The following is a 26,397-nucleotide window of genomic DNA, read 5'->3' as shown; positions in this document are numbered from 1 at the left end:
AATATAGATGCAAAAATCCTCAACAAAATAGTAGCAAACAGAATCCAACGACACATTAAAAGGATCATATACCATGATCAAGTGGGATTTATCCCAGGGATGCAAGGATTCTTCAATATACGCAAATCAATCAATGTGATACCCCATATTAACAAACTGAAGAATAAAAACCATATAATCATCTCAATAGATGCAGCAAAAGCTTTTGACAAAATTCAACACCATTTATGATAAAAACTCTCCAGAAAGTGGGCATAGAGGGAACCTACTTCAACATAATAAAGGCCATATATGACAATCCCACAGCAAACGTCATTCTCAATGGTGAAAAACTGAAAACATTTCCTCTAAGATCGGGAACAAGACAAGGATGTCCACTCTCACCACTATTATTCAACATAGTTTTGGAAGTCCTAGCCATGGCAATCAGAGAAGAAAAAGAAATAAAAGGAATACAAATTGGAAAAGAAGAAGTAAAGCTGTCACTGTTTGCAGATGATATGATACTATACACAGAGAATCCTAAAGATGCCACCAGAAAACTACTAGAGCTAATCAATGAATTTGGTAAAGTTGCAGGATACAAAATTAATGCACAGAAATCTCCAGTATTCCTATACACTAATGATGAAAAATCTGAAAGATAAATTAAGGAATCACTCCCATTTACCATTGCAACAAAAAGAATAAAATATCTAGGAATGAACCTACCTGAGGAGCCAAAAGACCTGTACGCAGAAAACTATAAGACACTGATGAAAGAAATTAAAGATGATACCGACAGATGGAGAGATATGCCATGTTCGTGGATTGGAAGAATCAATATTGTGAAAATGACTATACTACCCAAAGCAATCTACAAATTCAATGCAGTCCCTATCAGATTACCAAGGGCATTTTTTACAGAACTAGAACAAAAAATCTTAAAATTTGTATGGAGACACAAAAGACCCCGAATAGCCAAAGCAGTCTTGAGGGAACAAAATGGAGCTGGAGGAATCAGACCTCCTGACTTCAGACTATACTACAAAGCTACAATAATGAAGACAATATGGTACTAGCACAAAAACAGAAATATAGATCAATGGAACAGGATAGAAAGCCCAGAGGTAAAGCCATGCACCTATGGTCAACTAATCTATGACAAAGGAGGCAAGGATATACAATGGAGAAAAGACAGTCTCTTCAATAAGTGGTGCCCGGAAAACTGGACAGCTACATGTAAAAGAATGAAGTCAGAACACTCCCTGATACTATACACAAAAATAAACTCAAAATGGCTTAGAGACCTAAATGTAAGACCGGGCACTCTAAAACTCTTAGAGGAAAACATAGGAAGAACACTCTTTGACATAAATCACAGCAAGATCTTTTTTGATCCACCTCCTAGAGTAATAGAAATAAAAATAAACAAATGGGACCTAATGAAACTTAAAAGCTTTTGCACAGCAAAGGGAACCATAAACAAGACGAAAAGACAACCCTCAGAATGGAAGAAAATATTTGCAAATGAATCATCGGACAAAGGATTAATCTCCAAAATATATAAACAGCTCATGCAGCTCAATATTAAAAAAACAAACAACCCAATCCAAAAATGGGCAGAAGACCTAAATAGACATTTCTCCAAAGAAGACATGCAGATGGCCAAGAAGCACATGAAAAGCTGCTCAACATCACTAATTATTAGAGAAATGAAAATCAAAACTACAATGAGGTATCACCTCACACCACTTAGAATGGGCATCATCAGAAAATCTACAAACAACAAATGCTGGAGAGGCTGTGAAGAAAAGGGAACCCTCTTGCACTGTTGGTAGGAATGTAAATTGATACAGCCACTATGGAGAACAGTATGGATGTTCCTTAAAGAACTAAAAATGGAATTACCATATGACCCAGCAATCCCACTACTGGGCATATACCCAGAGAAAACCATAATTCAAAAAGACACATGCACCCCAATGTTCATTGCAGCACTATGTACAATAGCCAAGTCATGGAAGCAACCTAAATGCCCATCAACAGACGAATGGATAAAGAAGATGTGGTACATATATACAATGGAATATTATTCAACCATGAAAAGGAGCAAAATTGGGTCGTTTGTAGTGATGTGGATGGATCTAGAGACTGTCATAGAATGGAGTAAGTCAGAAAGAGAATAACAAATATCGTATATTAACGCATATATGTGGAACCTAGGAAATGGTACAGATGAACCGGTTTGCAGGACAGAAATTGAGACACAGTTGTAGAGAAGAAATGTATGGACACCAGGGTCACAAGATCACTTTGACTACCTGGCCTCCCTGCGGGGGGTGGGGGTTGTGGTGTGATGAATTGGGAGATTGGGATTGAAATGTATACACTAATGTGTATAAAATAGATAACTAATAAGAACCTGCTGTATATAAAAACAAAAGACTGGTCATAAATACTATAAGAGATACCTCATGATTTAGGAGTGGATTACTCAGTTTGGGGATTGTGTAGACCTCTGGCCTCAGTGTCACTTTCCTCTTTATTGATCACTTCTCTGGTGAGGTGGTGGTCCCCATTGGAGTCTGGCTTCAAGGAGAGAAGTGGGGTAAAGGAAGCAGATGTTTCCTTTGAGGATATTTTCATTGGGAAATTGGGTTGAGAAAGACAGAGCTGTGACCTCCAATTTCTCCTTTTTTGTGTGCCATGGAAAAAATATTGAACCCTTTGAAAATTGTAGATAATGTGGCAGTCTTATTTTTCTGCTGATCTTCAGCTCAACAGCTACTTTCTTCATGCAGTTTTATTAATACTGTTTTTTTTTTTGGTATCCAACCTGGGTAACTGATTTTTATCTCCAGATTTTCAGGTTGTATGTTTGTATGTATATGTGTTTGTGTACGTGTGCATACACACACATACACAGGTGCTTCTATGGTTTTTAATTAATTAGTCACAAGCCATTTTGCCCCTAGTAGTCTCTTTTCATCTGGCTAAATCTGAAAACCCCAGACAACTTTGAATAGCCATGGAGTTGTCTGAAAGGATTAAATTGGAAAGATGTGAGACTCTTTGTCTAGTTCACAGGGCACTGAGGGAGTGGCCTTCTTGGGTGCAGGACATAAGATGGTGTGCACTGTACAAGGAAAAGTCGTCAGAGTCTAGGACTACTGCTTCTAGTCTCCAACTGGAAGGTATTTGGGGGAGGGAGAAAAGGAGAGAAGAACTTTAAAAATCATATGGAAGGAACGTATTACTCATGTTGTATAAGTAGTTTTAGTACCTTAGATCTGAGAGTGCTTTACTATTTTCAAAGCCCTTTAACTCAGAAGTCAGTGGAAGCACCTAGTTTCTTGTACACAGCTTGTTCCATTGTGACTAGAGTGGAGCCAGATAAGTTTCACTCTCAAGCCGTTACTCTCAGGCAGCAGCTTAATTTTTGCAGAAAAGCGGCAGCTATGCAGAAAGTTCTCCCTGTCCTGCTTGGTGTCTCTAGTTCATGATCATTTCTTCTCATGCCAAAGAAAACATCCCTTCACCAGGCTGTCTGGGCTTCCTCTGAAAATCAGTTTGATCTAAATTCAGCTGAAATCCTCTCTGAACCTGAGACAGCTCTGGAAGGGCTGGATAACCAGAGTGGGTGCCCACACACCCTCTGCACCGGGGCACAGAGTCCTAGGGCTGCAGGAAAGAGTCATGCCCTTCTGTTCACCCTCTGGGCTCTTGTGTGTCAGTTTCAGACCATGAGCCAGCCCTGGTTCCATGATATTTTTCCTGAGACCTGAGGACTCAGCATTGTAGACAGGCTGGGAGAAATAAAAGTGCATATCTTCTGTATAACATTTATCACCATTGTGTTTAATCGATTAACAGCTGTATTTCCACTAGATGGTGGATTCCTTGAGGGTAGAAACTGTGACTCCTATGTTTGCCACTCGTACTGGTGCCTGGCATTTGGTTGGCTGCCTGAATTAATAAGGGTAAAATGTGATCAGCCTGGAGCATGTGAGCCTGGGGGCCGAGGTGGAAGCATGAAGAGTATGGTTGCCCTGTGCTCCCCAGACTTTAGCCCCAGCCAGTGCCTCCTCCTTCTCTCCCCCCAGCTTCCCCCTCCACTACTCACCACACACACCAGTGCTCCAGCCTCAGTTCCCTTCTCATGCCTGAAAAGAATTAAATATATTCTTCCCTATTAAACAATAATATACCTGTCATCAATATATTTTCTCCCTATTCTTCCTCCACTTAACCTGTTTTGTCCAAATCCCTTATTGCCTGTCCTTTTCCTATATTTTAATAACAACCCCATAAAAATTTATCTTCCTGTGACATTTAAATTACCGGATGTAAATATATGGGCTGAGCCATTAATAAGACTTCACCATGTAGTGAGAGAACCGAGTGATCATCCTAAAATTCCCCACGCGGAGACCTGCTCTATTCTAGTGTAGGTTTTTACAGGTGTTTAGCACCTTCTGAAATGGTCCCCGGGCACCCAGAGAGTAGGAATGGAAGCAGTGACAAGATGTAAAATGTAGTCTGTTCCTCAAAAGAGCAGGTCTGGCAGGGGAACACTCATTCATCTAACATTGTCATTCCCATCTCAACCCTAAGAAGTTCTTTCCCTTTCTATGCAGTGGGGCTCTGGGGGTGCCATGCTTTTTCTGATAACATCATGCTTCGCCACACCTGGTTGTAGGACCTCTTCATGATGAAACCTAATGTTTTATGTGCATTTGTTAATCCTGCAATTGAACATCAAGGCTAAGCCAAAATAGGGAATCAGTGACTGCAAACTAGGGCGAGTTTGTTCCCAGTGAGTTAGTTACTCCAGCCTTTTCTTGCTTTTACCTGGCATAAGAGCCCTTGTCAGTGGAGTGATCCTTTCTCGTTTTCTTGTTTCTCTAGTTATAAACTTTTCACCAGCAGTATAATGTGCAGTGGACACAAAGTCACAATCTTATATTACTGTCATAACACTCTTATTTATGAATAGTATGTGAGGTTCTTGTTCTTCTGGACCAAACATTGGGACATCTGTTAGGCCTCAAAAGAATTTTTTTTTTTTTTTTTAGTAAAATGGGCTCATCTTAGAGATTAAATCTGTTGTGAAATGCTATATATATGTTACAAATATAAGTGCCAAAGAAAAATGACAAGTATGCTATGTTTGCTTAATTCTGTTTTTTAGTTGTTAATCTTCTACAGAAATTTGAGATTATAGAGGAATGTGTAATATTTTTAAAAACCATTACTGAATTCTGCAGTTTTGCAGGATTTATATATAAGTGTGTGCGTGTATACATAATACGTATATTTTTTATCTTCTCATCTATTTCTTGCCACTGCAGTTCTGTGGTTGCTATGGAGAAAGTTATGATAAGGAGAAGCATCAGAAGGTTAAAAGTTCTTCCTGTATCTGGGACAGAAATAACAATCCCCCCACACCATCTCTTTGTGCCCTCCCACTCGTGTGATGATACCAAGTACTGCACCACCTATTGCTGATGGAGGATGGCTTGATGCTTTCTTTTAAAAATTACATAGGAGAGCTAATCCTCCTGTTTTTCACTTTTCAGTTTTATCACGTTATCATTTTAGTATAGGCACAGAATGAAAGGAAAGAATAGGAACATTAGGGTGAGTTGTCAACTCAGTACATTTTTGTTTTGTGTGGGTGGGCTTTTTTCTTCTATTTTATTTGTGTGTTTAAAATTTTAATTTATCCTTTATTTGCTGGTCTGAGGGAGGACAAGCTTAGAGAAAGGACCTGATGTAGAACAGTTGGGATTTGGTTAATCTGCTTAGAAATAACATTAATCAGTGTTTCAGATACTGTCAACAATACAGGGCCTTCTAGCCCCATTATCTTCCCCCATTCTCTTCCTGCTTATTCTTCCTGTGCCATCTTTGGTTTCATTTAGATTTGTCTTTTTATTTCCTACCGGTTGTCTTCTAATGCTTTTTAAATATTTTTACCTCACATTTAATTTTTGAATTTCACTCCTGCTTTGTCATGGGGAAGTATTCAGTCTTTTAGCTTTTTACTAGGGGCTATGGAGGATATGAATATGCAGTAATACATCTACCAAAAGAAGTGTTCTCTTAACTTAAACATATGCTTAAGCATAACTTTGTATAGCTCTTAGTAATTTAAAATTCACAGTTATAGGTATGTCAAAAATAAGTATATGATCATAATTTTCCTGAGAAGTTTCATGCCCCTGGGACAATTGTGAGTCTGGGTGAATATATACTTGCTTTCTTCTCTTCTTTCTTACTGCTTAATACTACTTTGGGTTATCTTCCTGAGATCAGATTCAATTATTATGCATTAAGGACTTCCTTTAAGCCAGGTACTTAAAGTACACTTCTTCAAAATGATCTTGTGAGGTAGATATTTTTATCCCTTTTCTTAAAAATGCAAGAAAACTAAGGCTCAAAGGTTTAAGTAATGTGTCTAAAGTTATGCAGCTATAAGTAGCCGTGCCTGGATTCTAAGTCCTGTGCCCTTTTCACTGTTACTAGGAGGCTGTATGAAGTACTGGTTAGGAGGCCAGGGAGTCAGAGTGGACGTTGGTTTGAATCCCAGTTCTATCTGGGAATGTGTTTTAGCATCTCTGGACCTCAGTGTCCTCATGTATAAAATATGATTAATAATCCTATCACCTACCAGTCTTGTTTGTTACTAAGCTTATATAAAGTGCTTAGAAGAGTATTTGGCATGTAAGTTCTTGATGAATATTATCAAATGCATATTGGACATTTACTGTATTATCGGGCATATTGGACCGGGGCATATAGTTTCTACTTAGAATCTGCCTAGAAGGTTTCTGATAATTTCAGGGAAGTACAGGGTACTGTGGAGGTATGTAAGAGGTCTGGAGGTCAGGGAAATTTTGAAATCTGAAGGATAGGTAGGAGTTAGAAGGATCCTCTGTGTGTGTGGGGGGGGGGGGAGTGTATTTCAGGCTATGGAAAGAGACCATACAAATCCAGGAGAGGCCAGTGTATTTCTGGACCTGAGAAAAGTCCACTGTGGGAAAAAGTGCTGTAAGACTGGTTGGAAAAACAGGCAAAGGCCATATTCAGCAGGGTCTGAAGGTCATGGAAAGTACTTAGACACATTGTGTCAGTACTTAATTCTGATGTAATATTACCTCTGTCTGCGCTCTTAGATTTCTAAGAGTTTCTAATAGGATAGGTAACAAAATTTCCTACTTTCGCATTTTTTAGTTGAGGTATATTTGACATAAACATTATATTAGTTTAAGGCGTGCAACATAATGATTTGACACTTGTATACATAATTGCAAAATGATCACCACGGTATGTCCAGTTAACATCTGTTCCCATATATATACAAAATTTTTTTTCTTATAATCAGAACTTTTAAGATTTACTCTCCTAGCTAATTTCAAATATGCCATAAAGTTTATTAACTATAGTCATCAAGCTGTACATTACATCCTCATGACTTTGTAAGTGGAAATTTGTACCTTTAGGCCTGCTATTTGGCCCGCCCTCCTGCCTTAGGCAACTAACAATCTGTTTTCTATATCTTTGAGCTTGGTGTTTTTATTTTCTTTTTTTAGATTCCAAATATAAGTGAGATAATGTGGTATTTATCTTTTTGTGTCTGACTTACTCCACTTAGCATAATGTTTTCATGGTCCATCCATGTTATTGCAAATGGTAAGATTTCATTCATTTTTATGACTGAATAATATTCCATTGTACATGTATACCACATTTTCATTATCCATTCATCCATCCATGGACCTTTAGATTGTTTCCATGTCTTGGCTATTGTAAGTAATGCTGAAACGGACATTTATGTACAGATGTCTTTTCAAATTAGTGTTTTCATCTTCTTTGGATGAATACTGAGAAGTGGAATTATTGGATCATGTGGTAGTTCTATTTTTAATTTTTGAGGAACCTCCATATTTTTCATAGTGGCTGCACTAATTTATATTCCCACAAACAGTACAGTTTGTGAGAGAGAACAGTGGGTTCTCTTTTCTCCACATCCTTGCTAGCACTTATTTCTAGTCTTTTTCATGATAGTCATTCTGACAGGTATGAAGTCATATCTCATAGTGGTTTTGATTTGCATTTCCCTGATGACTGATGAAAGATGAGGTTGAACATTTTTCATGTACCTGTTGGCCATCTGTATGTCTTCTTTGGAAAGGTCCTCTGCCCATTTTTTAATTGGATTGTTTATTTTTTAGCTGTTGAGTTGTATGAGTTCTTATTTCCTCCACATTTCAGATCTCTTATTTTTTCATATTGTACACATTGAAGAGTGCTTTACACTAGTTAGAAGTTAAACTGGTACTGACACAAACATATCCCCAAAAATCAAGAAAATTAAAAAAAAAATAGTGTTTAGTTTGGAAAGCGGCAGTGTTATTGGTGAACAAGAATAAAAATTTCAGTTGAGTCATTTTTAAAAAAGAATTTAATTGGTTTCAGAATATAACATCCTTCCTGATGGTTTCAGATGGCTTTATTTGTTCATAAATAACTCTACTTTTGATTTAGCCTCTTTTATCATATGAATGCTTCATTAAACAAATGGAGCTCGCTCATTATAGCCAAGTGGGGCTATATTCAACCATTTAGTGACGTTGAGCGTACGTGGTTGTATTTAACCGTAAAAGCCATTTATCTGGCCTTTTGCCATCTGGAAACTCTAGTTAGTATTTCCCAATATAAATCTTCAATCTGCTAACCAGATTGATACTGGCATTTAGCTAGTGTGACAATGTCAGAAAGGCCTACCCAAATATAAACTAAAGAACTCTGTAATTTCTTTAGAAAACACAACAAAACTAAGCCAGGAAAGAAAAGTACATTCTTCCACCCTAGTCATTGTCTGGATTAAAAGCCTACATATTTAGAAGTTCTTTAGAAAGCTAAACAGTAAAAGCATTTTAATTTTTTTATCGCTGGAAAAGACCAGTGACTTGCACGTTCAGATTTGCCAAAAGGTTACCCCTGTAATAAAAGGTAGCCATGAAAAAATAGCTCATAAACTGTCAGTTTTCTCTCCCCATGCCCTGCCCTCTTTCTAAACAGTGATTTCTGCAATTTGAAAGCACAGTGATTTTTTTTTTAAAAGTCTTTCATATAATCCTTGGGACATTCAGATTTTTTAGATTATACTTATTCCTAGGACCTGCAAAGGTTTGCAAGAAATGCTCTTCATCTACTTTCTGTAAGGCAAGTTAAATACAAATGTGAGACTCTCTTCTTATCAGCGTGGCAATAAATTTAATATCAATTTTTATTGGGGCTCCCTCCTCCACACCGCAAGGTCTCATGCAGAGCCAAAACACTGGGAGACTCCTCTGGTCCTCTGCAGAGTAACTATTAACATGCCCCACGTTTGAGCCCGCAGGGTCCGTTGAAGTCTTGCTCTGCAGCTCTGTACTGTGTAGAACTCAGGGGATCTTGCAGTGACAGAGCCCCAGTGTCCAGGGGCAGCCATCCTTTTTGAGACACTGCTATTTCCCTGGCCTCTGAGGAAAGTAGAGCTTGGATCCCCTCTTCTCTGGGAAGTTGGCTATAGCATCCATGCCCTTCCTAGTAGTCCGTGTTCTCCTTTCTTCAGCTCAGAGGTAGCCCCTCCTACCTCCTCTTCCCCAGGACAGTTTCCTCAGTGAGCCCAGGCTTTCCCTAGAGATAGCCTGTTTGTCTTTGGTAGTTTCAGCTTTCCACCTTGCAAAAGCCTCTGAGGTGAGTAAATACAGAGTGCTTGACAAAGAAAGGCTTAGAAGAGGTAGGGGAGAGGAAAAAGAAAGAGAAAGAACTTTCAATGTTTTCATTTACTGCTTGTTGTCATCAACATTTGTCCTATTCATGTCTGGCCATCACATGTTGGACAGCATTTCTACATTTGGAGAAATTTCCACATTATGCATCCGTCTCCTTAGGGTCAGAAGTGAGAACTCAAATTTCCAGCGTCTTTTGCTGCTTGGACTTCACTCTCCAGTCAGAGGCACTTAGGTGAGACCACGACTTGGAAGAGAACCGTGTGAGAAACGGGCTCTGTGCTGAGCGTAGGCAGCAGCAGGAGAGCGTGGCTCTGGGGGATGATAGTGTTGTAGGGTTGAGTGCCTGGTAGAGACCTGGCATCAGTACTAGTTGCAGTCAGGTTTTGGCATTTAGGGTTTGGTGACTGGGACAGATGCAGCAGTTTTCTCATCAAGCCAGTTCTACAGCATAGTTTTGGATGTTTTCCTAGAAGTTTAGCCTTGAGCTTGCTTGTTTTTCTAGTCATCTCAGTGATTCTGTGAACTTAAAATCAGATTTATTGAGGTATAATTGACGTACAGTAAAATACTGTTTTGGGTTTATTGTTTGTTGGGTTTTGACAGATGTTTACAGTCTCCTAATAATCACCACAATCATGATACTGAATATTTCTATCACCCCAAAGAGGTTATGCCCCCGTGTAATCTTCTCTGTGCCCCCTTTCCTCTCTGCCCTAACTCCAGCCCATTTTCTGCCCCTGTGGTTTTCCCTTTTCCATAATACCGAATTTTTAAAAACTGTGAATACATATTGTATATAGTTTTTGTTTCTCTGTTCTTTCACTTAGCATAATGCCTTTGATATTTATTCATGTTGCATGTATCAGTAGTTTGTTCCTTTCTGTTAATGAGTAATTTTCCAGTGTATGCCATAATTATTTTTATCCATTCACAAGTTGCTGGACATTTGAGTTTGTTCCAGTTATTTTGGCTATTGTGAATAAAGATGCTATATGAACCTATAAAAAAACCTATGCATATAGGTTTTTTTTGTGTGTGTGTATGTATGTTTTTACATCTCTTGGATAAATACCTAGGATTGGAATTGCTGGATAGTATGATTAAGTGTATATTTAACTTTGTTAGAAACTGTGGAAATATTCCCAAATGACTGTACCACTTTGTAGTCCCTCCAGAAATGTATGAGGTTTCGAGTTGCTCTGCATTTTGGGCAAAACTTGGTATTGACAATCATTTTAATTTAACTCATTCTAGTTGATGTGTAGTAGTATCTCAATGTATTTTTTTTTTCATTTTTAAAGTCTTTATTGAATTTGCTACAATTTTGCTTCTGTTTTATGTTTTGGTTTTTTGGCTCTGAGGCATGTGGGATCTTAGCTCCCTGACCAGAAATCGAACCCACACCCCCGCATCGGAAGGCAAAGTCTCAACCACTGGACTTCCAGGGAAGTCCCCTCAATGTGATTTTAATTTCCATGTTGACTAATGAAATTGAGTAATAAGAATTTTCATATTCTTATTACTCATTTGTATGTTGTCAATGGTGCGCTTAAAAAATTGGGTTGTTTGTCTTACTGAATTGTAAGGGTTGTTTAAATATCGTAAATACAAGTCCTTGATGTGTTTTGAAAATATTTTCTTCCAAACTGTGGCTGGTTTTTGATTTTCTTAATAGTGTCTTTTGAAGACAAGAAATTGTTAATTTTGAAAGACTACTTTATCAATTTTTTAAATAATTCATGCATTTTGTATCCTAAGAAGTCTTTTCCTAACTCAATGTCATGGAGACTTTCACCTATGTTTCCTTACAGAAATTTCATAGTTTTCACTCCTACATTTACGTTTTTGATCCATTTCAGGTTAACTTTTATATAAGGTGTAAGGTAAGGGTAATGTTAATATTTTTGCATATGGAGGTCCAGTTCTTCCAGCACTGTTTTTTGAAGAGTATCCTTTTCCCACTGAACAGCCTTGAAATCTTTGGAAATCAATCGACCATATTTGTGTGGATCTGTTTCCGTACTCTGTATGTCTGTCCTAATGCCGATCCTACACTATCTTGATTACCGTAGCTTACGGTAAGTTTTAAAAATCAGGTATTGCAAGTCCTCAAACTTTTTTTTCTTTTCAAAATTTGGCTATTTTAGTCTTCACTTTTACACATACATTTTAGAAGCAATTTGTTTATTTCTACAAAGAAGTTCACTGGAATTTTGATTAGGATTGTATTAAATCAATAGATGAATTTGGGGAGACTTGACATTTTAAAAGTATTGTCTTTTGATTAATGGCCATGGTTTATCTCTTTATTTATTTAGGTCCTTAAATTTTTCTCAGGAAAGTTTTGTAATTTTCATTATATAGGTCTTACAGATATTTTGTTAAAGTTATTCCCAAGTGTTTCATCTTTTTGTTGCTATTGTAAAAGTGGTATTATTTTTATTTATTTATTTATTTTTTTAAGGTACATGGGCCTCTCACTGTTGTGGCCTCTCCTGTTGCGGAGCACAGGCTCCAGACGCGCAGGCTCAGCGGCCATGGCTCATGGGCCCAGCCACTCCGCGGCATGTGAGATCTTCCCAGACTGGGGCATGAACCCGTGTCCCCTGCATCGGCAGGCAGACTCTCAATCACTGCGCCACCAGGGAAGCCCTATTTTTAAATTTTAATTTCCAAATATTCACTACTATTAAATAGAAATATAGTTGATATTTATATATTGACCTTGACTTCTGCAGCCTTGGTAAACTAATTTATTAATTAGAATTTTTTGCTTTTTAGTAGGTTCATTAGGATGTTTAATGTAGACAATTGTGTTATCTGCAAATAATCTGTACAGTTTTACTTTTTCCTTTCCAATCTATATGCCTTTTGCTTCTTATCTTTGACTTATTGCAATGGCTAGGAACTCCATGTTGAATGGATGTGGTGAGAGCAGACATCCTTTCCTTGTTTCTGATCATAGGAGGAAAGCAACTTTAGCCATTAAGTGAAAGTTGTCTTTTATCATTAAATATAATGTTACCTCTCTATTTTTTTGTGGATGCTTGTTATCCATTTGTGGAAGTTTCCTACTCTTCCTTGTTTGAAGAGAGTTTTTATGATAAACAGACACTGATTTTTGTCACTTTTTTGGTACCCATTGAAAAGTGTGTGTGTGTGTATTTTTTTTAGTATATTGGCTTGGTAAATTATATTGATTTCAAATACTGAGTGAACCTTGCATTTAAAAGGGTAAACGTCACTTTTGTCATTATTAATTATTTTTCTATATATTGCTGGATTCAATTTGCTAATATTTTGTTAAGGGCTATTATGCCTATATTTAGAAGGGATGTTAGTCAGTAATTTTCTTTGCTTGTATTGTCTTTGTTGGATTTTGGTATCAGGGTAATGTAAGCCTCATAAAATGAGTTGGGGAGTGTTCCCTTTTTTTCTGGAAGAATTTATATATGGAATTGGCATTATTTTTTCATTAATTGTTTGGCACAGTTCACAGTTGAAGCCATTTGGACCTGGTGTTATCTCGGTGGGAGAATTCTTAAATGCAAATTAATTCATTTTTTAACAAATGAACATAGGGCTAGTCAGGTTATATCTTTTACAGAGAGCTGTGGTAGTTTGTGTCTTTCAAGGGATTTGTTCATTTCATCTGTTTCCAAGATATTAGCATAAAGTTATTTATAATATCCCTTTATTATTCTTTTAATGTCTCTGGGATCTGTAGTTATGTCCTTTCCTTCATAATGGTAATTTATGTCTTTTATTTTCTTGATAAGTCTGGTTAGAGATTTATCAATTATTGACTTCTCAGAGAACCAGCTTTTGGTTTCAGTGATTTACTCCATTAATAATTTTCCTTTGTTCATTTTCATTGAATTCTACTGTTATTTTTATACTTTTCTCTTTTGACTTACTTTTTTTTTTTTTTTCTTTTGTGGTACGCGGGCCTCTCACTGTTGTGGCTTCTCCCATTGTGGAGCACAGGCTCTGGACGCGCAGGCTCAGTGACCATGGCTCACGGGCCCAGCCGCTCCGCGGCATGTGGGATCTTCCCGGACTGGGGCACAAACCCGTGTTCCCTGCATCGGCAGGCGGACTGTCAACCACTGCGCCACCAGGGAAGCCCTTGACTTACTTTTGATGTAATTTTCTTTTCCTAGTTTCCTAAGGTGGGTGTTTAAGTTTTTGACTATAAGCCTTCTTCTTTCATACTGTGAGCATTTAGATGCTATTAATTTTCCTCAGAGTAGTGCTTGGTTGCTTGCCTTAAATTTTGATGTGTTGTATTTTCATTTTTATGCAATTCAAAAAATTTTCTGATTTTCCTTGTAATTTGGCCTTTGACCTGTGAATTATTTAGAAGTTAATTTTTATAAATATTTGATGACTTTCTATATTTCTTTCTGTTGAGTTCTAATTTAATTCACATCCCTGTGTGATTTTAATGACTTTAAATTGGTTAAAGTTTATTTTGTAGCTCAGAATATGGTCTATCTTGGTGAATGTTCCATGTGCATTTGAAAATAATGTGTATTCCATGATGTTGGGTAGAGTGTCCTAAAAAATCTCAGTTACGTTAAGTTCATTTGTAGTGTTGTGTAGGTCTTCTGTATTTTCACTGATTTTTTCTTATTTATTGATTTTTATATATTTGTTTTATGTAATTGTCAATGACAGAAAAGTGTTCCACTCTCTGTGATTGCGATTTTTTTCTTTTTATCCTTTCAGTTCTATCAGTTTTTGCTTCATGTACTCTGAAGCTCTGTTGTTAGATGCATACACATGACTATTATGTTCTTGATGAATTGACCCCTTTATCATTATTTAATGTCCCTCTTTATTCCTATTTTGGTGATTTAGTTCTCTCTTCACATGCTACTTCTTTCAGACTCTCCAACAAGAAAGAAAGTCCTGTTGGAGTTACCAGGCACCGTTGTGTTTGGTACATCTTTTGACAAGGATCTTATGACAGCTATTTCATAAACAACTGTCTGGTCTATATGTGACTGATTTGGTCAGATGCTGATTTCTGGTATACAATCACTTGTAGCCAGGATGTGAATGAGATCCTGTGTTAAAACCGTGGTGACCTATGTAAGGAATTGCTTCATTCTGCTTTCCCTGAGGGGAATTTTGGCTGTGGTAGCCATCATATTATCATGTTCATCATAACACTGCAAATCTTGCATCTGCTTTTGTGGCTTGCTTCTTTAGACAGCTAATTATAACCACATTACTTATTTTTACAAAAGGATTTGCAAACACAGATGTTCATAGGAGTTAGGCAGGGATCCTGACTGAGAAAAGTGGTATATTGTAGATAATAGGGAGTGGTGAGGATTGTGGCAATGTGGAGAGCTCAAAATTTGTGTGAAGGGGCGGCACTAATTAACTACCATGAGAAATTCAGGCCCACTATTACTCTTACAGTTTTTTAAGATAAGTTGGTAATCTAGAGTTTTTTATTATTTAATTGTAAGTAATTCGAAGTACTTAAAAACTCTGAGTGGCTCATATAATATAGGCCAAACAAAATACGTATGTAAATCATCTGTAACCTTGCCAGACTGTAGTCAGCCCTGTAAGGGAATTCCTAAATGGAATAGAACAACTATGTCCTAAGTCAGATGTAAAATTAGGGGAGGGTGATAACAATGGGAGACTTGCTGTAGAAGATTCTGATCAAGATCACATGGAGTGTTAGGAATTATTGCTGAGTAGAAGTCTCCCATATAATAGATATGCCATGGCACGAAGGGGCCGAGTAGGCAGATGTATATACTTTTGATCACTTGAAAAGTGACAAAGGGGCGTGCTAATGTAGAGTGTGAGCATTGGTTCAGTACAAGGCCTTGGCCTCCCTCTGGACCTCTGTCTAATCTCTGGGCCTGCTCTTTGGAACTATACCTGAGGAAATCATTCCTATACCTGGGTCCCCTGGCGTGCTGTTTGCCCTTGGCATGCTTCCTGAGGAATGTTTGTGGCTGAAGAGGAGGAGCCAGTGAGAATGCGCTGCAGTGGCATTTAAAGGGGCACCATAATACCATGGAAATACAATACTGTGATACCGTGGCACATGTATGGGGCTACAGTGCTCCAGTCAGAAGATGAGGATGTGTAATTTTATGGTAACCTGCCTTTGTATACCAGCAATAAAGTATGCATATTGTTTACAGAGATTGGCAGTCGTTCTGTAAATTGATTAATGTCGATGACCAGTGCATAATAAAGCCATCTACACTGATCAAATTAACCAGATATTTACTCTTCATTTAGTTTAGTGCTGTGTTGACGGCCAAAGCCTAATTTAATGTCAGTTAACACAAACATTGTTTTTTAGTTAAAATGGCAGTTAAAATTATATAATAATAACAATTGTAAAGATAATTTCATCTGATTAAAATTTGCTTAAAATATGAAGAGAAAGTGATTTCCTTAAAAATCACTACAGTAAAATAAACAGCTAGTGGGAAGCAGCTGCATGGCACAGGGAGATCAGCTCCGTGTTTTGTAACTACTTAGAGGGGTGGGATAGGGAGGGTAGGAGGGAGACGCAAGAGGGAGGAGATATGGGGATATATGAATATGTATAGCTGATTCACTTTGTTATAAAGCAGAAACTAACACACCATTGTAAAGCAATTATACTCCAATAAAGATGTTAAATAAATAAAATATTTAAAACTTAAAAAAAATAAAAATCACTGCAATGTTAGAGACTTGTGTTATTCCATAATTTCCTTCAGAAAACGAGTGTAGCATAGAATTTTTGTTTTTTTGAAATTTATTTCAGTCTGATGGATCTACAAAACTTAACTTGAACAGTTTAGATGGATTTTATAATTTTTATATGCACGAAATAGCACTTATGAAATCATATGGGAATCATACAAGCCAATAGGCATTATGTGACTGCTGATATTAACATTTGGGGCAGAAGGACAGCATAGGTCCTCCAAAATGCCATAAGATCCTGTTGATGCTTTGCTGACCACATTCCTGGAGGGAAGTGGTCTGGCAGTTGGGCTGATCCTGAAACATGAACACATGCTCCGTAGATATCAGCAAACACTCTATTTCAACATCTCAGTTAGATTTTTGTGCCAGTTCTGCTTCTGAACTTCAGGTGTTCTGGCTCTGATGGATTTGTAGGGGAGGCCTTGTGTCCTTTGAGTCTAGCCAATCACTGTAAAATGTCCTTTGTCTCTTCTCTTGGCCGTGCAGTGTGGATGATTCCTCTTCAGACTTCCAAGGATTCTTTGCTGCCAGCTTTCTTTCCTCTAATATGTACCTCTTGGTCTGAGAAAATGTGAATTTCTTCTTGCTTTAAATCTTGGGAAATAGAGGTCTAAAGAAAGAGTATACACAACTGTTATTTATGGTTTCAACTCCTGGGAGGAAATAGGGCCATGTGCTTTATGTCTTTCTTGTTTAATTGCTAGGAGTCATTCAGAATTCATGAGTTGACTTAATTTTTCTTGGGTGAATGTACTAAGAAAAGATTCAAGTCTGCAAAATGCTGCCAATTCAACTGTTAAATTATGCATTTTACATGTAAATATTGCAAATTGTAAGATATTTTAAATGAATTTTTAATTTAGTATTTAGCATTAAAGTTTAAATTCCTGCCCAGAATTTCAAACATGGAAATACACTCTAACAGAAAATAGGGTTTTTAGGGTTTTTTAAAAATAAAATAGAAAAGAAAGAAGCATTTAAAATGTGAAACACACCCATTTCCTTCCTTCTTACTCTTTCTAAGAAATTCTCAATTATATTCAGTTGAATCCGTATTTTAAATAGGAATCCTGAGACACAATCACAAAGCAACTTTTTGTCTTCCACATCTTTTAAAATTTATTCAAGATCCAGTTTTTCTTTTTCTAGATGAAAATTAAAGCAGGTTACACAACTTTTCTGATCATTCTTAGGTTAAAAATAAAGCAAAGCAAGAAAATCTCAATTTATACACAGAAATGTATGTGTAGTTCTCAGAATGCCAGTGACCCACGCTCTACTCCAGAGGTCTGCCTCCAGCTTCTTTCTCCTGGAAGGCTCATTAGACAGCCCTCTGGGACAGAATCTAAGGGAACCCACATGTGATCCACTCAGATGCCCTTTGCCCTGACACATTCAGGGAAAGTAGCCCCTTTTGCTGGGTGGGAATGGAATGGAACTTATAGCACACCACAGCTCTCCACAAAATCTGTTTCCAGACATTCATGCCTGATCCATTTATTCTCTGTGTAGTCCTAAAAGTTATATAGCCAGTTTTCATCTGTCTTTATACAAATCCTTCAGGGTAGTTGATCTTAAAACTCGCTCTGAATGGGCATCATCAGAAAATCTACAAACAACAAATGCTGGAGAGGGTGTGGAGAAAAGGGAACCCTCTTGCACTGTTGGTGGGAATGTAAATTGATACAGCCACTATGGAGAACAGTATGGACATTCCTTAAAAAACTAAAGATAGAATTACCATATGACCCAGCAATCCCACTACTGGGCATATACCCAGAGAAAACCATAATTCAAAAAGTCACGTGCACCCCAATGTTCATTGCAGCACTGTTTACAATAGCCAGGTCATGGAAGCAACCTAAATGCCCATCGGCAGACGAATTGTTAAAGAAGTTGTGGTACATATATACAATGTAATATTACTCAGCCATAAAAAGGAACGAAATTGGGTCATTTGTAGAGACATGGATGGACCTAGAGACTGTCATACAGAGTGAAGTAAGTCAGAAATAGAAAAACAAATATTGCATATTAACGCATATATGTGGAATCTAGAAAAATGGTACAGATGAACTGGTTTGCAAGGCAGAAATAGGGACATAGATGTAGAGAACAAATGTATGGACACCAAGGGGAGAAAGCTGGAGATGGTGGTGATAGTGGTGGGGTGAATTGGGAGATTGGGATTGACATATATGCACAAATATGTATAAAATAGATAACTAATAAAAATAGCTTTTAAAAAAACTTGCTTTGATATCTCATATCTTATATCTGACATTTTAAGGTGTTGGTTGACTTTCAAAATTGTCTTTCATAGAGAATTCTGATAGCTAAAGAGCAAAGTAGACTTTTTATATTAAGTTCTGTATACATGAAACAGAGTAGAGCAGATATATTTACAAATAAATTGAGTTTTTATTGCTCAGTGTTGGTTCTGTTGGTAAAGAAGTATCTCTTCGCCTTAATCATACTACAAGTAATCGTATCATTTGTTTTCAGAGTTATGGTCTGTGGAAGAGTTTGGAATAGTAGAAAATATACTCTATCAGAAGTCAGAAGAAATAGGTCCTAATCTTAAGACCTTTGGCAAGGCTATCTCTTTGGACCCTAGTATCTTCGTGGGCAAATTGAATTAGATCAATTAAACAATATATATTTATTGAGTTCTTATTGTGTGCTTACAGTAATGGAATTACTCTGGAGTTAATGTACCTCACAGTATTCCAAGGATGTTATCTTAAATAATCACACTGATGAAAGTATGATTACAAGTTTGAATAGTGTTCAGAATAACAGGAACACTGCTTTATGAGACCCTGACCTAGGCTGAGGGGTCAGGAAATGCTTATCTGTGAGAAGGTAGCACTAGAGCTCATATGAAGAATGAGTAGGAGGTAATATATTAAGTGAAAGATTGGGTGTGGAACAGAGAAGATCACAGGAAAGACAGGACAGAGCAAAGGCTGTGATGGAAGTAGTCAAGAGAAATTTTATTGGTAAAATGGATCAGATTTGATCGTGGACTGGGTTTGGGAGATGATGAGAGAGTAGAAGGAATCAAGAAAGATTTCTAAATTTCTGACTTGTCCAACTTGATGGCTAGTTGAGCCATTTGCTAGCACAGGGAACTCTAAAAAGGAGCCAGATACACAGGGGACGCAGGCATGGTGGGGAAGATCAAGAGTCTGATCTTGGACGAGTTGATTTGAGGTATCTTTGAGATTTCTGTGTGGAGATGTCTAGGAGGCAGTTGTATATAAGAGGAGAGGTTTGGGTTGGTTAAATTTGGAAGCCATTGGCTTGTATATGAGAAATGAACCCATGATAATGAATGAGAGTCTGCAGGGAGAGAGTTTAGAATAAGAAAAGGCAGCCAGGGGCTTCCCTGGTGGCGCAGTGGTTGAGAGCCTGCCGATGCAGGGGACACGGGTTCGTGCCCCGGTCCGGGAGGATCCCACATGCCGCGGAGCGGCTGGGCCCATGAGCCATGGCCGCTGAGCCTGCGCGTCCAGAGCCTGTGCTCTGCAACGGGAGAGGCCACAACAGTGAGAGGTCCGCGTACCGCAAAAGAAAAATAAAAGAAAGAAAAGGCAGCCGATTGAGGAATGCCAACATTTAATAGCTGGGTAGAGAAGGGAGAAACAGCAGAAGAGATTGAGAAGTATCCAGAGATATGGAAGGAAAACCAGAAGTGAATTACATCACTGAAGCTAAGGGAAAGCTGTGTTTCAAGAAGGAGAGGGGAATGGTCATCACTGCTAGATGCTACTGAGAGTCCAAGAATGAATTCAAGAGTCATGGAGCCATCAGAAGGTCTCTGGGAAACCTAGGGAGAACTATGTTAAGAAGTAATGGTGGCAGGAGTGGATGGAAGACTAAATGTAGAAGAGTCTGGAGAGAGGGCAGTCCCTGGAGGGAACTGTGGGGTGGAGGGAGGGAGGAATTTTGTTCTAAGTGGAAATACTTGAGTATGTTTAAATGCTGTCAGGAAGTCTCCAGTGCAGAGCAAGAGGCTGAGGCTACAAGAGAGGGGACAGTCTATGATAAGGTTACTGAGGAGGCCAAGAGGATGAAATATAAATTATGCTCACCTGAGAGGCTGGCCTTAGATGAACTTCTCTAATCTAAGGGGAGAGAGGAAAAAGAGGCAGATCAAAGCTGACTTGGAAGCAGGAAGTTGAGGGAGTTTTTATCTGATGGCTTTATGTAAAAGTCCATACTAACTTAAAATTTGGTGATTGTATAATATAGTAGTGATGATAAAAACAAACATTTATGGACTGATTTCTGTGTGTTACGTGTGGTCTTTAAGTATATGTTCTCTGTAGATAAACTGTCTGGATTTGAATCCAGAGCTTACCATTTCCTTGAGCTGTGTGACCTACAGCTGGTTTTTAGTCTCTCTGGGCCTAAATTTCTTATGGATAAAAAATTATATATGAGGTATAAGATACTTTATAGTATTAAATGAGTTTGTGTGTGTATACGTGTATGTACATGTATATGTTTACATATAGTGCTTCATGTGGACTCACTCTGTGGTCAGTGTGCCCTAAATGTCAGCAAGCAATAGTGGTGTGGTAATGGTCACTGTCAGCCGTCAGCATCTGGTATTGCCCTCATCCTAGCCTTCTAACGATGTGATGGTGGTGTTAGCCCTATTTTACAGGTGAGGCAATGGAATCAGAGAATAAGTGAGGCCACACAGTTAAGTAGATGAAAGAGCCAGATTTCAAACTAGACCTATCCAGCTTCAAACCCATACTTTTACAAGTTCTGAAAGCAGCTTATCTAGAGTATTTATTCTGCACCTGTCTCAATGCTTGAGATTTCAGGGTTAACCTTATGTAAAAATGTGAGATAAATAAAGTCAGTCTTTCACAGCTTCTGCCACCCTGGGGGCCCGCCCTCTGCCAGCAGATCTGCTCTGTTTCCCTCAGCTCCCACCCCGATCCTGTGAATCTGCTCTTCCTTTACTGGAATCCTATCGTATTTTGGTAGTTTTCCCATCTACATCTTTATCTTTCATTCATAGTCTATATTGCCCTTTTTTTCTTTTTAAAATTTGTATCAAAGATGGTGTGAGTTCAGCTTAAAATTAGTAAATTGAGGGTGGGGGGTATATGTTATCCTGTATAATTAGTTTAAGGGGTGGCGTATTCCCTACACTTCTTCCTTGGAGTATTATCTGAAGAATGAAGTGATGGAGGTTTCTTGCCAGTTTGGTTTCCACACTTACTTTTAAAAATCTCCATTGCATTTATGATAATGATCATAACATATATCCTCCGTTAACCCACTTCTACCCATGAGGTGACTTGTTCCTGCCATTGCCTGTTCCATGCTCAAGTAACCTCCACTTTCTGCCTCTTAGCACCTGAGGTTCATCCAACTTTCCTTTTTAAAACTTAGAGACTTTCCCTAATGTTATTTAACTTAGAGACTTTTCCTGATGTTATCAAGTGCTTTATATTCTACCACAGATGGCTCATTTTATGAAACATTTTATCCTGTAAAGTTAACTGCTAAGAGCGTCATTGGACTATATGTGAAGAACACAAAGTTTTATGGAAGGAAGGTGTTATGTATGTTTATTTTTTAAACAAATTGTAATCATAACAGTATGTTATTGTGTTACTTTTTTGGGCGAACTGAGGTCATATCACTTCAAAATAAAACAGTTTGAGTTACTGCCATGGACAGTGTATTTTTCATAGTTAGAATAGCTTCTTTATTGGATCCCTCTGACCTATTTTAATCTCCTGTTATTCCCATATTGTACTATAGTCTCGGGGGCAGGCATTCTTTTCAGAAAAGATTACAGTTGATTTTGACTTGTCAGGAGTTAGCTCTGGTAAGTTACTGTTTTCTTTTTTTTGAATTTTAATAGCAATACTGAGGTATAATTTACATTCCAAAGAACTCATCCATTTAAAGTATAAAATTCAGGCTTCCCTGGTGGCGCAGTGGTTAAGAATCTGCCTGTCAATGCAGGGGACACGGGTTCCAGCCCTGGTCTGGGAAGATCCCACATGCCGTGGAGCAGCTAAGCTCGTGTGCCACAACTACTGAGCCTGTGTTCTAGAGCCTGCGAGCCACAACTACTGAAGCCCACATGCCTAGAGCCCGTGCTCTGCAACATGAGAAGCCACTGCAGTGAGAAGTCTGCACACCGCAACAAAGAGTAGCCCCTGCTCGCCGCAACTAGAGAAAAGCCCGCGTGCAGCAACGGACACCCAACACAGCCAAAAATAAATAAATTTATTTATAAAAAAGTATAAAATTCAATTATTTTTAGTAAATTTATACAACCATCAAAGCAATACAGTTTTAGAAGTTTTCCATTGCCCTAGAAAGTTCCATTGAACCTATTTACATCAATCCCTTTTCCCTTCTCTGTTACCTCATGCAGCCACTGATTTGCTTCCTGTCTCTATAGATTTGCCTTTTCTGGACGTTTCACATAAATGGAATAATACAGTATGTAGACTTTTGAATCTGCCTTCTTTCACTTAGCAAAATGTTTTTGAGAGGCTCATCTATGTTGTAATATGTATCAGTAGCTTGTTGCTTTTTATTTCTGAATAGTATTTCATTGCATGGATATACCACATTTTGTTTATCCATTCATCAGCTGATGGATATTTGTATTATTTCCATTTGGAGGTATGATATCAATAATGCTGTTATAAGCATTCATGGTCTTTGTGTGGACATATATTTTCATTTTACTTGGGTAGATTCCTAGGAATGGCATTTCTGGGTTATATGGTAAGTTTGTTCCACGTCTGTGTTAAACTTTTTAAGAAACTGAAGCTGTTTTCCGAAGTGACTGTACAGTTTTACATTTCCACCAGCAGTGAATGAGGAGGATTCCAGTTTCTCTACATCTTTGTTCAGCACGTGGTTTTGTCTTGATTATAACCGTTCCACTGGATGTGTGATGATACCTTATTGTGGTTTTAATATGCAGTTTCATAGTGAATAATAATGTTGAGCAGCTTTCCATGTGCTTGTTATTAACCTTTGTTGAAATACATACTCAGATGTTTTGCCCACTTAATATTAGGTTGTTTGTCTTTTTATTATTGAGCTGTAATCGTTCTTTATATATTCTGTATACAAGTCCTTTATCAGATATGTAAATTAAAAATATTTTTTCCCAGTCTATACCTTGGCTTTTTATTTTTTTAATTAAGTCTTTTGAATCACAGAAGTTTTTAAAAATTTTAATCAAGTCCAGTTTCTTAATTGTTTTTTTTTATGGTTTATGGTCCTGGTGACATAACTAAGACCACTTTGACTAATCCAAGGCCGCAAAGGTTTTCTTCTATGTTTATTTCTAGAAGTTTAATAGTTTTAGCTCTTACATTTAGGTCTATGATACATTTTGAGTCGATTTTTGTATATGCTGTGAGGTAAGGGTCTGAGTTAAATTTTTTGCATATTAATATTGAATTGTTCCAGAATCATTTTTTGAAAAAACTATTTTTTCCCTCATTTCATTGTCTTGTACCTTTGTTGAAAAGCATTTGATCATAAATAAATAAGGTTTATTTCAGAACGATCAATCCTGTGCCATTTGTCTGATGCTCTGTCCTTATGCTAGTATTACACTGTCTTGATTGCTGTAGCTAATTTATAGCAGATTTTGGAATCAGATAGTGTAACGTCTCCAAATTTGTTCTTGTTTTTCAATATTCTTTTGGCTATTCTAGTTCTTTGCCTTGTCATGTGTTTTAGAATTAGCTTGTCAATATCTGCAAAAAGCACGCTACGATTTTGATTGGCATTGCTCTCCATCGTAGATCTATTTGGAGAGGCTTGGCATCTTAACAGTGTTGATTCTTCCAACCCATGAACATTGCATATCCATTTATTTAGTCTTATTTGATTTCTTTCATCAGCATTTTATAGTTTTCAGGATATACATCCTGAGCATATTTTGTTGGATTTATATATAAGCATTTAATTTTACAGTGTGCTATTGTGTAATGATTCTTTAAAATACTTTCAGTTTATTTCTTATCCCTCATCGCCGTTGAAGCTTTGCTTAGACCCTGTCAGTTGAATTCTCCCAATCTGTATTTGAATCTGGCAAATATCAGACACCGTCTTACAAAATAGAATGTGTCTTCTAATATTTTTCCTTTATAGTTTCTAAGAGGTAAAAGGTTGAAAAATTTTTATTATTTTGACTCAGTGAGTGGTCAGTAGATGTTTAGTAAGGCTGTCATATCAGTCTGTTTACATAACTGACAATATAAAACACACAGACCTTTTATGAAGAGATTTGGTCTATCACATAACCTCTTTGTTCCTCCTTCTGTAGGTGTTGCAGCTTCCCTGGAAGTCTCCGAGAGCCCTGGGAGTGTCCAAGTGGCCCGGGGTCAGACAGCAGTCCTGCCCTGTACTTTCACTACCAGCGCCGCCCTCATTAACCTCAATGTCATTTGGATGGTCATTCCTCTCTCCAATGCGAACCAGCCTGAGCAGGTACTTCTGTCCCATCCTGTGCTACCTCTGAAATTTTAATCTTTTCACAAGAGGTGGGTAGGAAAGCATCTTGAGTACATATTTGATTTCTAGAATAAGGTGATACTTCCACTGAACCTAAGCTGTTTTAAGTCCTACTCCTGCATTATTACTCAACTATCAGAAGAAGCTATCCTCTTTGTAAAAGATTTTTTTTTTTTAATTAAGAGATGTCAAGGGGATCCTTCCGAGGATTTTATGTAGGAACCTGGAATTTCATCGAAACACATTGCTGACAGGAAATACTAAGACAGAAAAAGCAAAGTATATTTTGACAGGGAGAGACTAGTACTAACATAGGTGGATGAGAGAGTACTTTTTAAAGATAGTGATAGGGCTTCCCTCGTGGCACAGTGGTTAAGAATCCACCTGCCAGGGTTCAAGCACTGGTCTGGGAAGATCCCACCTGCTGCAGAGCAGCTAAGCCCCTGCGCCACAACTACTGAGCCTACGTGCCACAACTACTGAAGCCCATGCGCCTAGAGCCCACGCTCTGCAACAAGAGAAGCCACCACATTGAGAAGCCCGTGCACCACAACTACTGAGCCTGCACTCTAGAGCCCACGAGCCACAACTACTGAAGCCTGCGCGCCTAGAGCCCATGCTCCGCAACAAGAGAAGCCACCGCAATGAGAAGCCCGTGCACCACAATGAAGAATAGCCCCCGTTCGCCACAACTAGAGAAAGCCCACGCACAGCAACGAAGACCCAATGCAGCCAAAAATAAAAATTAATTAATTAAAAATAAATAAATATAGTGATAATATTAAGGAAGTAACATTAGGTAGTAGTACTTGATTTTTTTGGTTAATTGCACAAGTATTTTAAAATAAACAAAGCCAGGCACACTAGATCTCTTCCAAGATTCTCAAATAAATTAGGGTACATGAAAATAGAAGCTACTGTCTAATAAGGTGTATCAGTTATAGGTAAAAGATCCCATAATATGCGATACTGCAGAAAATAATCCTCGGAAAATTAGTGAATTGTGAACATGACTATACCTTCATTCCCAAAATTAACTTATTTCTGTTATGAAGCTTTTCGGCATCAGTAAGCTTTTCACTACCTAAAAATATTTGATAAGCTAAGTTTTCTGATAGGAAATTTAAATTGATACATTTAATAGTAACCTCTTCTATTTCCTTAATCCATGGAACTTTAATAATTAGACTGAGCCTTTGAGATCATTTTGTTCAGATTCATCATTTTAGGAGTCAGTGATAGAGGCAAGAAAAGACTTGATAGAGGCAAGAAAAGACTTGACCACAATCTGCCAGACATTTAAGGTAGACATAAGATAAAACCAGGTACCTCACTCTCAGCCCAAAGGGCTTTTTGCAGTACC

At 37.8% G+C, this 26,397-nt stretch overlaps 1 protein-coding gene across 5 annotated transcripts in view; it reads left to right on the top strand.

The window, feature by feature from the left end:
• IGSF11 (immunoglobulin superfamily member 11) overlaps positions 1 to 26,397 on the top strand; it is a 138,806-nt gene that overhangs the window by 79,829 nt on the left and 32,580 nt on the right. For all 5 annotated transcript variants that reach the window (XM_060010686.1, XM_060010685.1, XM_060010689.1 and 2 more), the window contains one exon: positions 24,847 to 25,010. In XM_060010686.1, the coding sequence (XP_059866669.1) occupies positions 24,847 to 25,010 (164 nt within the window). The remainder of the gene's footprint in view (positions 1 to 24,846; positions 25,011 to 26,397) is intronic.

The sequence above is a fragment of the Delphinus delphis genome, chromosome 4, assembly GCF_949987515.2.
Source record: "Delphinus delphis chromosome 4, mDelDel1.2, whole genome shotgun sequence".
Taxonomy (NCBI): Eukaryota; Metazoa; Chordata; class Mammalia; order Artiodactyla; family Delphinidae; genus Delphinus; species Delphinus delphis.
This window is presented reverse-complemented; position numbering and strand designations above follow the sequence as displayed.